General features: G+C 38.8%; 2 protein-coding genes across 2 annotated transcripts; one reads left to right on the top strand and one right to left on the bottom strand.

The window, feature by feature from the left end:
- Positions 1-1,948: 1,948 nt before the first annotated feature.
- On the bottom strand, positions 1,949-6,939 carry LOC129376295 (uncharacterized). Its single transcript, XM_055055881.1, has 7 exons — positions 6,828-6,939; positions 6,293-6,377; positions 5,947-5,972; positions 3,108-3,148; positions 2,645-3,024; positions 2,437-2,567; positions 1,949-2,139 (listed from the first exon to the last, which is right to left on the bottom strand). The coding sequence occupies exons 2-7, from the start codon at positions 6,353-6,355 to the stop codon at positions 2,070-2,072; spliced, it is 711 nt and encodes a 236-aa protein (XP_054911856.1). The 5' UTR covers positions 6,356-6,377; positions 6,828-6,939; the 3' UTR covers positions 1,949-2,069.
- Positions 6,940-7,337: 398 nt separating this feature from the next.
- Positions 7,338-10,521, top strand: rpl14 (ribosomal protein L14). Its single transcript, XM_055055882.1, has 6 exons — positions 7,338-7,413; positions 7,882-7,983; positions 8,068-8,162; positions 8,543-8,642; positions 9,672-9,725; positions 10,428-10,521. The coding sequence occupies exons 1-6, from the start codon at positions 7,411-7,413 to the stop codon at positions 10,485-10,487; spliced, it is 414 nt and encodes a 137-aa protein (XP_054911857.1). The 5' UTR covers positions 7,338-7,410; the 3' UTR covers positions 10,488-10,521.
- Positions 10,522-12,725: the final 2,204 nt, after the last annotated feature.

The raw sequence follows: 12,725 nt of genomic DNA, 5'->3' as shown, positions 1-12,725 counted from the left end.
TCCCACTATGTAGATGGTAATTGCGTTCGGCGGGTGTAAGCGTCCTAGAATCATACCCAATCACTCTCAGTTTCCCATTCTGCTGTTGGTACAAAATGGCTCCCAACCCCTTGTCTGATGCATTGGTGTGCAGAATAAATGGTAGACTAAAGTCTGGATATGCCAGGATAGGTGGATTTGGTGCTCTGGAAGGTAGTTGGGGGTGTGTGGACTTCCCACTCCGGGCTGAAGTCTGAGCTGTACCTAAATTATTCTGGAGCAGTTCATAGATCGGTTTAGCAATCCGGGAAAAATCCTGAATATATGAGCCCGTTACAAGAAACAAAATAGCTACATAACCCCATAAACCTTTAAAGAAGTGAATGCTCCTTTTCTTCCTCTATTGTGGGCACACACTAGTGGGCATCACATAATACACACATTGATAGACAAGAAATGTCTATCAATCATCAGTCATTGATTGAATGACCATTAATATGTGTGAAGAAATGCTTTCCCCTTCCTTATTTGAAGACTTTGACTGGGCCACTCTCATCTAGACAGCTTGATGTTTTCCTCAAGCTCAGGGGTGGGCAGACTAGGCCCTCGAGGGCCAGTGTCCTGCAACTCTTAGATGTCTCTCAGGTTCAACAGACTTCAATCAAATAGTAGAATCACCTCCTAAGTGCAGTCAGGTTCTTCAGAGTCCTGTTAATGACCTCAATATTTGACTCAGATGTGTTGAAGTAAAGACACGTGTAACGGTTGCAGGACACTGGTCTGGAGTTGCCCATCCCTGCGCCAGGTGTAAAAGGAGACAGATCTTTTGTCTGGTCAGTTCATGAAATGTTTTCCCAACTATCAAGATGTGTTCTGGGAATACTGAAACCCACCCTGTTTCTCATTGTCTAGGCATGACCTCTGACCTTAAGTGAGGCCTGCTGTTTTCAGATGTTTTGGATGAGTCATTGCTGAGCTCTTGGGGTAATTTTGGTTGGTCAGTCCCTCCTGGGAAGTTCACCACTGCTCCATGTTTTCTTCACTTGTGGATAATGAACCGTCATTGTGGTTTGCTGGAGTCCCACAGATTTAGAAATCACTTTATTACAATTTCCAAACTGACCAATCTCAATTTCTTTATTTCTCATTGTTGCTGAATTTCTTTAGGATGTCTGGATTTTGTGACGTCGATCTCTTGGTGTACTTCACTTTCTCAGGCAGGTCCTGTTCAAGTGACCTGTGATTGAGAACAGGTGTGGCAATAATTATACTTTGGTGTGATAAGTCATGTTTTAACTGTGGGGTGATTAATCACTTTTTCACAGAGCCATGAGGGTTCAGATTTCTTTCTTCTTCAAGAACAAACACCATGATTTGCCAACTGGATTTTGTGTTTGTTGTCTTTAGCTAAAATTTGATATGAAAAAAAGATGCGACAATCCTAAAAAAATAAAATCACTTTTTCACACCACTACAAATCCTCATACAGAAATTTCCCCTTTTTCATATGTGAATTAGTATCTTCACATCGACGGCTGATGCTGTTAAAAACAAGTTTGGGCCTATATGAGTTTCTGAGGTCTGCTCCAAATTAACAAATTTAACAGCCGGGTTTTCAGCCTCAGATATGTTAAAATATGTTTAAGAAGAATAAACCTAACTAAATAAATTAGGGTTCATGTTGAGAGGTGTTTCTGAAAAATTATTTAGTGTCTAAGATCTCAATACTGTATTATACTGCAATACTATAAGCAATTACCAACTGGTCGCTGACCAGATGATGTAATTGCAGGTTCCAGATCAAGTTGCCTAATTGATCTAGGTAATCACTTAGGCAAAACTATTACAGACAGGACAGTAGCAGCTCTGGCTGCTACAGTCAAGCAGGTACCATTGCAGCCTTAGATTGTGCTGACTAGACTATATCTGATTGATCCCCAACTGTTCTACTGAGAGGAAGAGAACACCAGACAGTTTATGTCATTTATTATTTCATAACACATACCATGTTTATCAAAATCATGTAAAACATCCACAGAACAAAATAAAGTGCTTGGTTTTTTTAAACTACATGAATGACAAAAACTTAGTCACGTTCCACCTTTCTGCAACTGAGTCATGTTGCTTTTGGGGAGGATGTTGCCATTCTGCTGATGACACCTGCAGGGAAGAGAATAGAAAATGATTTCGATGGTGGGTTTAACACGGTTCTATGAAGAGCTCCACTGCTTTTTATGAATCCAACTGAACCTAAACATCAGTCTTGCTTCTATAGGAGGATCCAGTATCATTTACTGGTCAGTTCCAGTCTAAAACTGTTATATTTAGAGATGCAACAGTATTTTCATGCCTCAAGTTGGGCTAACTAAGGAAAGATAGCTCCAAGTTAAAAAAAAAAAAAGCATGTTTGTGTTTTATGAAAATATTTAATGTTTCACCGCTTATTCTGACACCCACCTCTGTCTTTGTCTGATGATTTTAAGATTCTGCAGGAATGCGTCTTTGCAAGAAGCCACCAGTTTACGATGCTCCTCTTCCAACCTCTTCCCCTCAGGGCCCGGTTTCACCTTCGCCCAGTCCTCTCTGGTCTGAGCATAAAACACATTGTTAGTGATCCCAGGCTGGCATTCAGGATAAATGTTCACACATTCAGTCAATCACTCACCATGTCTTTGAAAGGCTCCCCATAGTAATAACTTTGGGATGCAGGGTAGGCTATTCCCTCTTTGAACATCTCATACAGTGATGAAGCCACCAGATGCAGCTCGTCTCCATCAAAGCCGTACACCTTCTGGTCCTCACCGGTCATCAGAACAAGCTGGTCACATGGGTACGAAGTTCCCTTCACATAGCCGATAACCTCCATCTTTGTTGTTTTGGGAAGATAAAACTTTCCCCATGCGTTCACCACTGCAGGGCTGTCATTATATTCTGTGTCCTCCACTGGTCCAATGGTCAGTCTGGACCCAACTGAACAACCCAGAGAGATTTCTTTGCCTTTTTCTTCAGACACAATCTTTGACACCTTTGCCAGATAATCTGGAACTGAAGGACATCACAGATATCAGGAACTTGTGAAGAAAAAAACCTTTTCATTTTCAAATATAATAGAGATATATGATCCCTACCTCTTTTTCCATTACATTGTTGGAAATCCTCCAAACTGAAACTGATACAAAAAATATCCCCCAAAAAAATGTTAGAAATAACACAACCAACCTCAAAGCATCTTTTTTCAGTCTATATTATACATTTCACACTTTTTTTCTCAATTTAAATAACAAAAAAACCCAACTTTAATTCTTATCTGTTATGCATAGAAGTAGCATCACTAAGAGAGATTTAGTTTTTTTTTCCCAAAATTGATGTTTGGTACTATGAGTTTATTCAGAGATCATGTACAACACAGATATCGGATCTGGAGTTTGGGCTCGAGTTCTGGGTTTTATTCTTCTCTCTTCTTCCATCTGCTCCTCAGACAAACATCACCCACTTTGTATGAGTGGATCATCATCCCAGGAAATTCCACAGCTTCTTTCTTAATCTACATTCTGAAGATTATTTGACATCTATTGGAGTAAAGGGCCTTCCTGATGGGAGTCTTCATGCTCTCCCAGTCCATGTGTGAGTTCTCACTAGGTACTCCAGCTTCTTCAAAATATCAGGTATTTACGTTAGGGTAGGTTTGTAGGTAAGTTGCTCTGAGAACAGCGATTTTGTGCTTGCATATAGCTTGTCCAATGCTGGCCTTTGTAAACAAATATCCATCACAAAAGTGACTCTTCGTATTTTCAAGTCCGATAGAAAAACATCATAAGTATTTACCACATTTTATACCTAACAGAGTTGCAGCAACTACCAAACAAGAAAATTAAATAAATAATAAATTAAAAAAAAAAAACTTTATTATTGTCACATTGTAGAACATTGAGGTTTCATTTTCTGAAGTTTCAGTTTAAAAAAAAGAAACAGATTGTATGTTCAAAACAGCATGGTGAGACCAAGGTTGCCAGTATTTAATGAAAATAAAATCCCAAAATTATGTCTTATAAAATAAGAATATCACATAGGATGAATTAGAAGACAGACATTTTAGACTTCTGAAAAGTACATTCATTTCTATGCACACTTGGTTGATGCTCCTGGCTCAGAGGCTAAAGTAGTCATCTTGAAATTTTAAAGTTCTGGTTCAATTCCAGATTCCTTCCATCATAGGTCGATGTGTCCCAGGACAAGACTTTATAAATGTGCATCTACATTATTGGAGCTGGTAACTCATCGTTCCTTCAACAATACTCCATAGATTTTCTGATGTAGAAAAAACTATTTTCCGCTGTTCAACTTTAAATCTTCCAACACTTAAAAAACAAACAAAATCAAAGAAACATGTTTTTATTGCTACACAGGTGTAATATACATTAACTGAAGTCTTTGCAACAAACAAGAACACGTTAATCCAAGTCGCAGTAAATGAGCAAAATTATGATGGAAAATAAGCAAACGGAACCAGACCTTATGGTGCACAGTCCAAAAGAATTTGATGTACTTCATTGTCCAGGAGACGGAGCCATCGTTTGATCCTACGGGGTTGGATCCCTCATGTCTTCACTTGATCGTTTACATTTTCTCACTCCTTATGAAACATGGTTTGTGATCCACGCCCAACTAGAACTTGTCAGCACAAGAATTCGCTTATCTTCGTTTTCTTTTCAGACACTCTGTCATAGGCTTGAATTTGGAACAGTGTGATGCAAATATTCAAATCCATTTACCTTTCAGGTGTTAAGAGCCGGAAGGTCCTTTTATTTCACCTCTGTACCTTGTAGAAGAAGAAGAGCCAAACGACTTGAGTCCACAACATTTCAGCCGTGAAAAGCGCAACAGATTCCCAGAGCAGTGTCAGGTCTCAGGTGAAACAGGGCCAGTCTGGCATCATCTTCAGCATTTATTTCTATTCCGTCCTGGGGTTGTCCTGAGGACTTTATTCAGGTCAGATCGTATTTCTTGTCATCAGTTATGCAAGAGGCTTCTTCCCAGATTGACGTCCCAGGAACAGCTCCAACTGAAGAACCAAGGCTGCTTCGAATTAAATGCCTTTCTAGGTCAACACGCAAAACTCCAGCCACATTTCTGGGCTTTCTTCTTCAAGTTTACTTTGTAAATCTAATTCCAATTGATAAGTTCTATGCAATGTTCCCTCTAAGCTGCGCGTCTGCGCAATCGCGCACCACTCGCATATTCTCAGTGCACAAGAAAATCTAGGTAGCATAAAATAAAGTCCAATGTAAACTGGACATTGAGCACAGATATCAGTTTTGACTAGGAACCAATAAAATTTTTTTCTGTACTACTTTGCGATCGAACTCAGTGAGTGACAGGAATCCAGCCAATGATACGATACGGTTCACTTTCGCTATGCAGCCAATCATCGCATGCTATTTTGTGTACGTGCCTTGGTCATACAGGCTATGGCACCGAATAGTGCGGCAGAGTTAAGAGACGTGAAAGCTAACTCCTTATCATGTCTAAGTGGGACATCCACTCACCAAGCCAAAGTAAAAAAAAGAAATGCACTTCTTCTAAGATCAAATGCCTGTCGGAGTTTGTGCAACTAGAAGAACAGTACAGTATACAGTTGAGTGAACGTGTCAAGGAGGCAACGGGCCATCACTGTTGCGATTATAAAAAGTGTTTCCACTTTTCTACGAATTTATCCAAGGGGAAACACACTGAATAATCCCCTTTCACAAGATATGACCCATTACACCAAATAAACTAAATAACAAATATAATCTTGAAAAAGTTCTTTGTAGAAGTAACATGTTAAACTCCTGATGAATATTATTCAGACTGACTCAGACTCATCACAAAATGAAACTATTTGTATGACTCACAATTGAAGTCACACTGACAGATTTTCAAGTCAGTTTACAAAGCCTCAAGTTTAAGAGAAAACTGGCTACTTACTTTTGACACTCTGCCATTCTGGGTTTCTGTCAATTTAAACAACAACAAGCAATAAATAAATATTCTTCAAATATGGATATACATAAAATACAAACAGATTATTTGATGAAAAATAAAAATAAAAAAATGGGCCAATTTTAATAGACTTTCTAACTAATGATAGTATCTTTTAACAAAAAAGATATTATTTAGGGTATTTTGCTTTAATATTTTAAACAGCACATACACAAACGTTTAATTTATTTTGTAATTGTGTTATTGTCAGTATTTCTGCATTGATTTAAACTTATGAAAATAAAGAGTAATAAATCCGTATGGCCATGTTTGTATAAATTAAACATGTTACCTTGAGAGGATCAACCTCGAGCTTTTGGTTGCTCAACTTCCGCCTTTGGATCGGTTTCTCCATACCTTCGAGCCGCTTTCAGGGTCTGACGGAAAACACCATAAATACATTAAGAATGAAGAATAACTTAATCAGATGATGAATCTAAGCAGAGTGATTTCAATTTTAATTAAAACAGCTCAGAAAGTTTGATTATATAATACTGGAACAGATGTTTTTTTTTAAAATACGTATATTATGGAAACATTCTCAGCTGCGCAACAAAAGAGGCGCTCCTTAAAGCGCCATCTTTGTTTTCACTTCCTGTAGTTGGAAGCCTTAAAAACTGTTCCGACTTTCCGCTTTTGTTCTTTTAAGAATATATCGGATACGCACCTAAAGCATCAAATTTGGGCATTCTTACTTTAATTTTTTTATTTTTCACTCCTTTATATTTTTGGTCAGTAAACTACTTCGAAATGTAACTTAACAGTTTTGGACCCAACGCGGAATTGAAATAATCACAAATGAGTTTAAAATAAGAGCGTCTACATACCTTTAAAAAGAAGGTCAACAAATAGCTCGAGATCAACAGCCTCGTTCTCGAGGTTGTTGCCACAAATGAACTTCCGCACTTTCGTCTGTTTCGCCACACCTTCATGCTGCATTTAGGGACTGACTGAATATTGGAAACACAAACACTCTTGTTCAATTTGACGTTGTGCTAGCCAACAGGCTCGCTATTTAATGAAACCATTTCAGTTTGAAACTATTCCTCAGTTAGCTGTTGTTATCAACCCCTTGGTTTGTAACACCCTATTTAGGTTTGAATTCAGCAGTTTTATCTGACGTTGGAATCGTCTTTTATCCCATGAAGGTAACAAACGTATTACGCAACCATATGTTGTTTAAGCCGTTCGAGGGTGTGAATAACACATATTAAATACACCAAGATGACTATTTTATTATTACTTTCCAATTTTTAACTACAGTTGACAGTCACGGTTCGTGTGCATATTTATAAAACGCTTTATTGTCTGTAACTTCGTCATTATTCCACTGCGCATGCGTGTAGCGAGGGGAAGTCGTATGAGCGCCGAGCGGAAGCTGTGACGTCCTTTCTGCTCCGGACTGCCACCATGGTGAGTTCGCCATGAGAGTCGGAGAAATTTTAACTTGAATTTCGTCTCATTTAGAGGTTCTCCCATCGCTGAAGTTTGCACACACTTTCCTGAGATCCTTATAAACCTATATTCGACACGTTATTAAAAGTCTGGTTAGCTTGTAGTGGGTTCTGTTGCCTTGTCGAAGCGTGTTGTCGGCTAGTAGCCGCAGCACAACGTGGTCTGCCAGGCCGTGTAGGCCCAAAGCTACCCGGTGATCGACTGAAATACAATATTTATGGGTTTATAACTTAAGCTTCATTAAGCATGTGTGTTCGTGTTGTGTTGTAACTTATTTTAAGGTTCTCAGGTGTGTTTTGCTAAGCGTTAGAAACGATGCATTAGCGACGCCAGCTAAACTGTACAGCGCTGTTACACTCGCACTTTAATGTCATTGCCTGCTTATTCTCAGATTGAGTTCCGTCTGCCTTCTTATTGTTTCTTCAGGTGTTCAAACGCTTTGTAGAGATCGGCCGTGTCGCCTACATATCTTTTGGTCCCCATGCTGGCAAGCTGGTGGCCATTATAGATGTTATTGACCAAAACAGGGTAAGTACTTGGGAGGATTTTGCATTATTGACCCGAGGCAGAGCCAGAGTTTGATCAACTCAAACTTGCCTTTGCACTTTCCAGGCGCTTGTCGACGGTCCCTGCACAGGAGTGAAGAGGCAAGCCATGCCCTTCAAGTGCATGCAGCTCACTGACTACGTCATCAAAGTTCCTCACAGGTGAGCTCAGACACCTTTACATTGAAGATTCGGTCATTATGGGTGCAGAGGAAAATGAGATCCCACTGCATGTCGGCTTTGTTTTGCAAACGCTGCAGGAGATTATGGCTATCTGCATCTTTGCTTTTCTTTCACCAAACGTTTGCATTTGGGGCTTCTCTGGGATTGTTGTGGTAAAAGTTTGTTTCATAAAAAAACATTGTGATTGCCTTCGCCAGCGCCGCATGTCTCGCTTTATAGTTGTAAGTTGCACTACTTGACGTCCTTTCATGAGAACTTCAGCAGGTTATTGATTGGCATCCAAATAAATTCAGGTAGCTTTTGGGACCCTTTTCCCCGCTTTCCAGTGTATTTCCTAATGAGTGTTTGATGGTTCCCAGCGCCCGGCAGAAGTTTGTGAAGCGAGCCTGGGAGAAAGCCCAAGTCAACGAGAAGTGGTCTCAGAGCAGCTGGGCCAAGAAGATCGAGGCGAGACAGAAGGTAAAAATCATGTCACAATATGTTTCTTCTATTTTTTAAGGTTAATTTTTTTTGTTTTTATGTTATTAGGGGGTGGCGATATGGACTTTCTAGTTTTATCATGACTTTATGTCGTATTATTGTAATGTTGATTTTTATTACCACTTTTTGGGGTAATTGTGCATAACCCCACAAACACAAGTACCGGTGTTGAGAAACACACACACACATGTGTAATGCGCTACTTTTGGACACAGGTCACATAAAGTAGTGTGATAAGCTGCATATTGTAACTGCATTTAGTCACATTTTCAAATGTGTATGTAGGTATTTATCGATGCTCTCATTGAGCAAAGTAGAAATAAAATGGTAAAAATGAACAGTCCAGACAATACGGACAGGTTTAGGGGTTTCGATAACATTAATTGCAATTTATAGTGACAACTACATTCTTAAGCTGAGAAATTTATCACAGTAAATATTGTCCATCATTCCATTTTATTTCAGAAAATCTAAGTTGACAGTGAGTTCATCTCAAGTGTTTGGTTCAAGTATTCAGTTGAATTTTTATTCAATAGAAATACTATAAATTTATCGGTAAATTTAACAAACCTTTAGGGGTGTATGCTGGATAAATCCGCTTCACCGTGAGTCCGCTGGGATTATTTTAAAATGATTGAGTCCTGGAAAGCACTGAAACACACCGTCTACTAGGCTGTTGTCCAACTATCAATCACCAGAGATTTAACAAGTCTAGACACCAGCAGGCAGCGGTAAAGTCACACAGAAAAACAGTTGCTAAGCTGAAAAACTGCATCCAACAGAACAAGGGTGTCTTGTGTGAATTTGTGGGCTAAAAGCTGCTAACATCGCATTCAATCCCACTGACATTTTCAGTTTGAGTTGTTTAATGACGCTAAATCAGGTGATGTTGCTGATCGGCTTCTGCCGTTTGGAAAATAAAACAAACTCTGGAAATTTGAGTGCTGAAAAAAGTTTTGACATGAAGAATGAGTTCTGTCTCTGACCTCTGACTCTTTGTGTTCACAGAGGGCCAAGATGTCTGACTTTGACCGCTACAAGGTGATGAAGGCCAAAAGGATGGTGAGTACAGCAGACCCAGCCTCCTCGATCAGGACGCTCTGATTAGTGATGCAAAATCCAACAAAACTCACGTTTTCACACCGAGGTCCTGAATGCTGTTTTTACAGAACTTCCTGGAACCGTAGTTCATTTCTTGTTTCCACTTTGGGCTCATAAACCAGATTATTTCCGTAAATTGTCACTACTGAGTACATGGATTTCCAAAAATGTCAACAGCAGAGTTGTGAATGCGATCAAAAGCAGTTGAAGTCGGACTAAAAAAAGCTTCATTTTTATTGTTTCATTCTGATTATTATCAAAAACTGATAATGAACTTGAACAGCATACTTACATATTTAACAGCAGTACAAGACTATTGAATAATTATCAGTAATTGATCAAGAATTGGAGGAAGTTGTTGCTTTTACTCTGTATCAAAGAACAGAAACACTGTGAAATTATGTAATCTGTGATTCTTAAAGCAGAATCCCACTTTTATTGTCAATATTTCCACTAAAATTTAGATTTTATCAATGATTTTTATACACACTGACAAATTTATATTTAGCATGATTAGCTGGATTAGTTTAAAACGGGTAAGGTTTGTGTGATGTAGCCAAATGAAGCTTGTGAGTTATTAGTTTGAACGTGTGCAGTGGAAGTTAATCATTTTGAAGCAGCACATTAATCAGTGCATTGTTTATTTTTTCTTTATTTGTGCAGAGAAACAAGATCATCAAGCATGAGGTGATGAAGCTCCAAAAGGAGGCGGCAAAGAAGTGAACAATTTTCACAAAATAAATTCTCTGTTCAGTTATTCATCTGTCGTCTGTGTATTAATTTATCATAATTTAAATGTAACTCACTGCTGAATAGATGGTAACTATGAACACCCAACATTGGGTCAATGTGTTCCAGTCCATTTGTTCAATGCAACCAGTTTCCCTGCATCAATCCACTCCTTTCAAAGGAATTGGTTACCATAGCAACATGTTTAACAATTTGTACAAATAGTTAATAGCTTTTAGCTATGTGGTTCTCACTGGTTTTGTCAAAGCGGTGACACGCATAAAACTTGCGCGGCAGTGTCCTGTCAGTGACCAGGGTTAAACACAAATTTATGCAAAAAGGTTAATTATTCTACGCTGCTATGTCAGGCTAACAAACAAAGTATATCACCATATGTCTATGTTGAGTAATGGTCTTTAACTCTTCTGGTTCCTTAAATAGGCCTGTAATACTGTTTTCTGTAAAATTATGTCCCTTCACAATAATCATGTATTTACCAGTCTCTGAGTTACCTTCAATATCGAAAGTTGTCGCGCTACAACTTACATTTTTGAAAGTCTACATATGTTAACATTTTATTTGTAAGATATCCTAAGTTTTTTATCTTTGGGATAAAAATGCGCAAAATGTAAAATGAAGGCAAGACAGCTCAAACATGGGCCAAGACACAAACTTTCTGTAAGAAGGAAGCAAATAAAGAAAATAGGATAATAAACCTACCTTATTGTAGGTTGCTAACAGATAGTTTATAGGCATATAAATATTCTCTTAGCAATAACTAGTATTATTTAAGGATGAGAAGATAAAACCTGCTGGTGTCTTGCAAATATTTGTTCACCATTTCAAACTACCTTGTGAGCACAACAAGCATTTGTAAATTACATTTTTCTTTAGCATATAGGCTCCTCACTGTGAAGGAATGATGCATTCAGCATCACTTTCCTCATGCTTAATAAACAGTTGTTCATGATGAAGTGTTCAAAGATTAATAACCTATCTATAAACTATTGTAAACTGGACTATTTTGAGGTATTTTCACGGGGTAATACCGCCATCTGCTGGCAGTTTTGGAAGTCTTATGAAGGACACGTTTTTATGTGCAGTTTTCTGTTTTTAGTTACGTTTTTTAGAATTTGGATTATTTAGCTTATTTTTTTAAATTTTCTGGTTCATTTATAATTAGAATTTCTGTTTAATTTCATTTATTCAGAATAAGTTTGTTGGTTAGAAATTTGTTTAATGAATTAATTTCAGTTTGGAGCACAATATAAATAGGTATGTTTCGGTAGGACATTGTGCGCCTGGGTGGTCGCATGGTTGTTGTTTTTTTTTTTTTACCAGTCTATCCAGCATTCAGTCTACCAGACAGTAACTTCACCCAGTCAATCAGTCCGCAGGTGAGACAATCAGGTAGCCAAACATAAGGGCTCTTTTACTTGTACCATGTTTTACGTGCAACTGTGGAATGAATCAACAAAGAACTGCATTTTTTGACTTTATTTTAGTTTTTAGTTTTTGGAACTGCTTGAGCCAGAAACTCACGGTGCATCAAGTCGCTATTTAAGTTGAATTCACTTTTTCTGCGATTAGCTTAAGATTTTTGGTTTTTGGACAAATGGTCACTACAATGTACTTACTGCAACTGTGCGTCAGAGCGTAATTACCAATTAATTGCAAGGGAACGCTATAAATGTCCCCCAAGGGACTCCGTAAGAATCCGACAAATGCCAGGGATTTTACCACAGCGCTATTTTGTTAGATGTCCACTAGGGGGCGGTGTTGGCTAATTTAGCATTGAGAAAACAAAGCAAGAAATTTCATTATTTAAATCTCAGCTTTAAAGAGTAGGGGGAATGTTGTTAAAGACCGTGTCCGGAGACGGTGTGTTGTCCTTTTTTGTGTTAGTTCATTAGTATCCGCTGCCGCCGATGGAAGGAGCCATCTTGGAGTCTTTTTATAGAGCCTGGCTGGACCGGGCCCGCGTGCTGAGAGACAGCGCAACTAGCCAAACAGGCTGCGGCTCGGATCTCAGGCGGAGCTGGTAAATATTGCATAATGGTACACTTGAACATTGCCCAGCTGGTTGAGTGAAGAGAACAGGAACAAAGAGCGTTGCCAACACAAACACACACACGCGCGCGCGCACACACACACACACACACACACACACACACACACACACACACACACACACACACACACACACACACACACACACACACCCTCTGTCAC

This window comes from Poeciliopsis prolifica, unplaced genomic scaffold (assembly GCF_027474105.1).
Source record: "Poeciliopsis prolifica strain line A6 unplaced genomic scaffold, Auburn_PproV2 SCAFFOLD043, whole genome shotgun sequence".
In the NCBI taxonomy this organism is placed as follows: domain Eukaryota; kingdom Metazoa; phylum Chordata; class Actinopteri; order Cyprinodontiformes; family Poeciliidae; genus Poeciliopsis; species Poeciliopsis prolifica.
The sequence above is the reverse complement of the archived record's forward strand: the minus strand, read 5'-3'. Positions and strand labels throughout refer to the sequence as shown.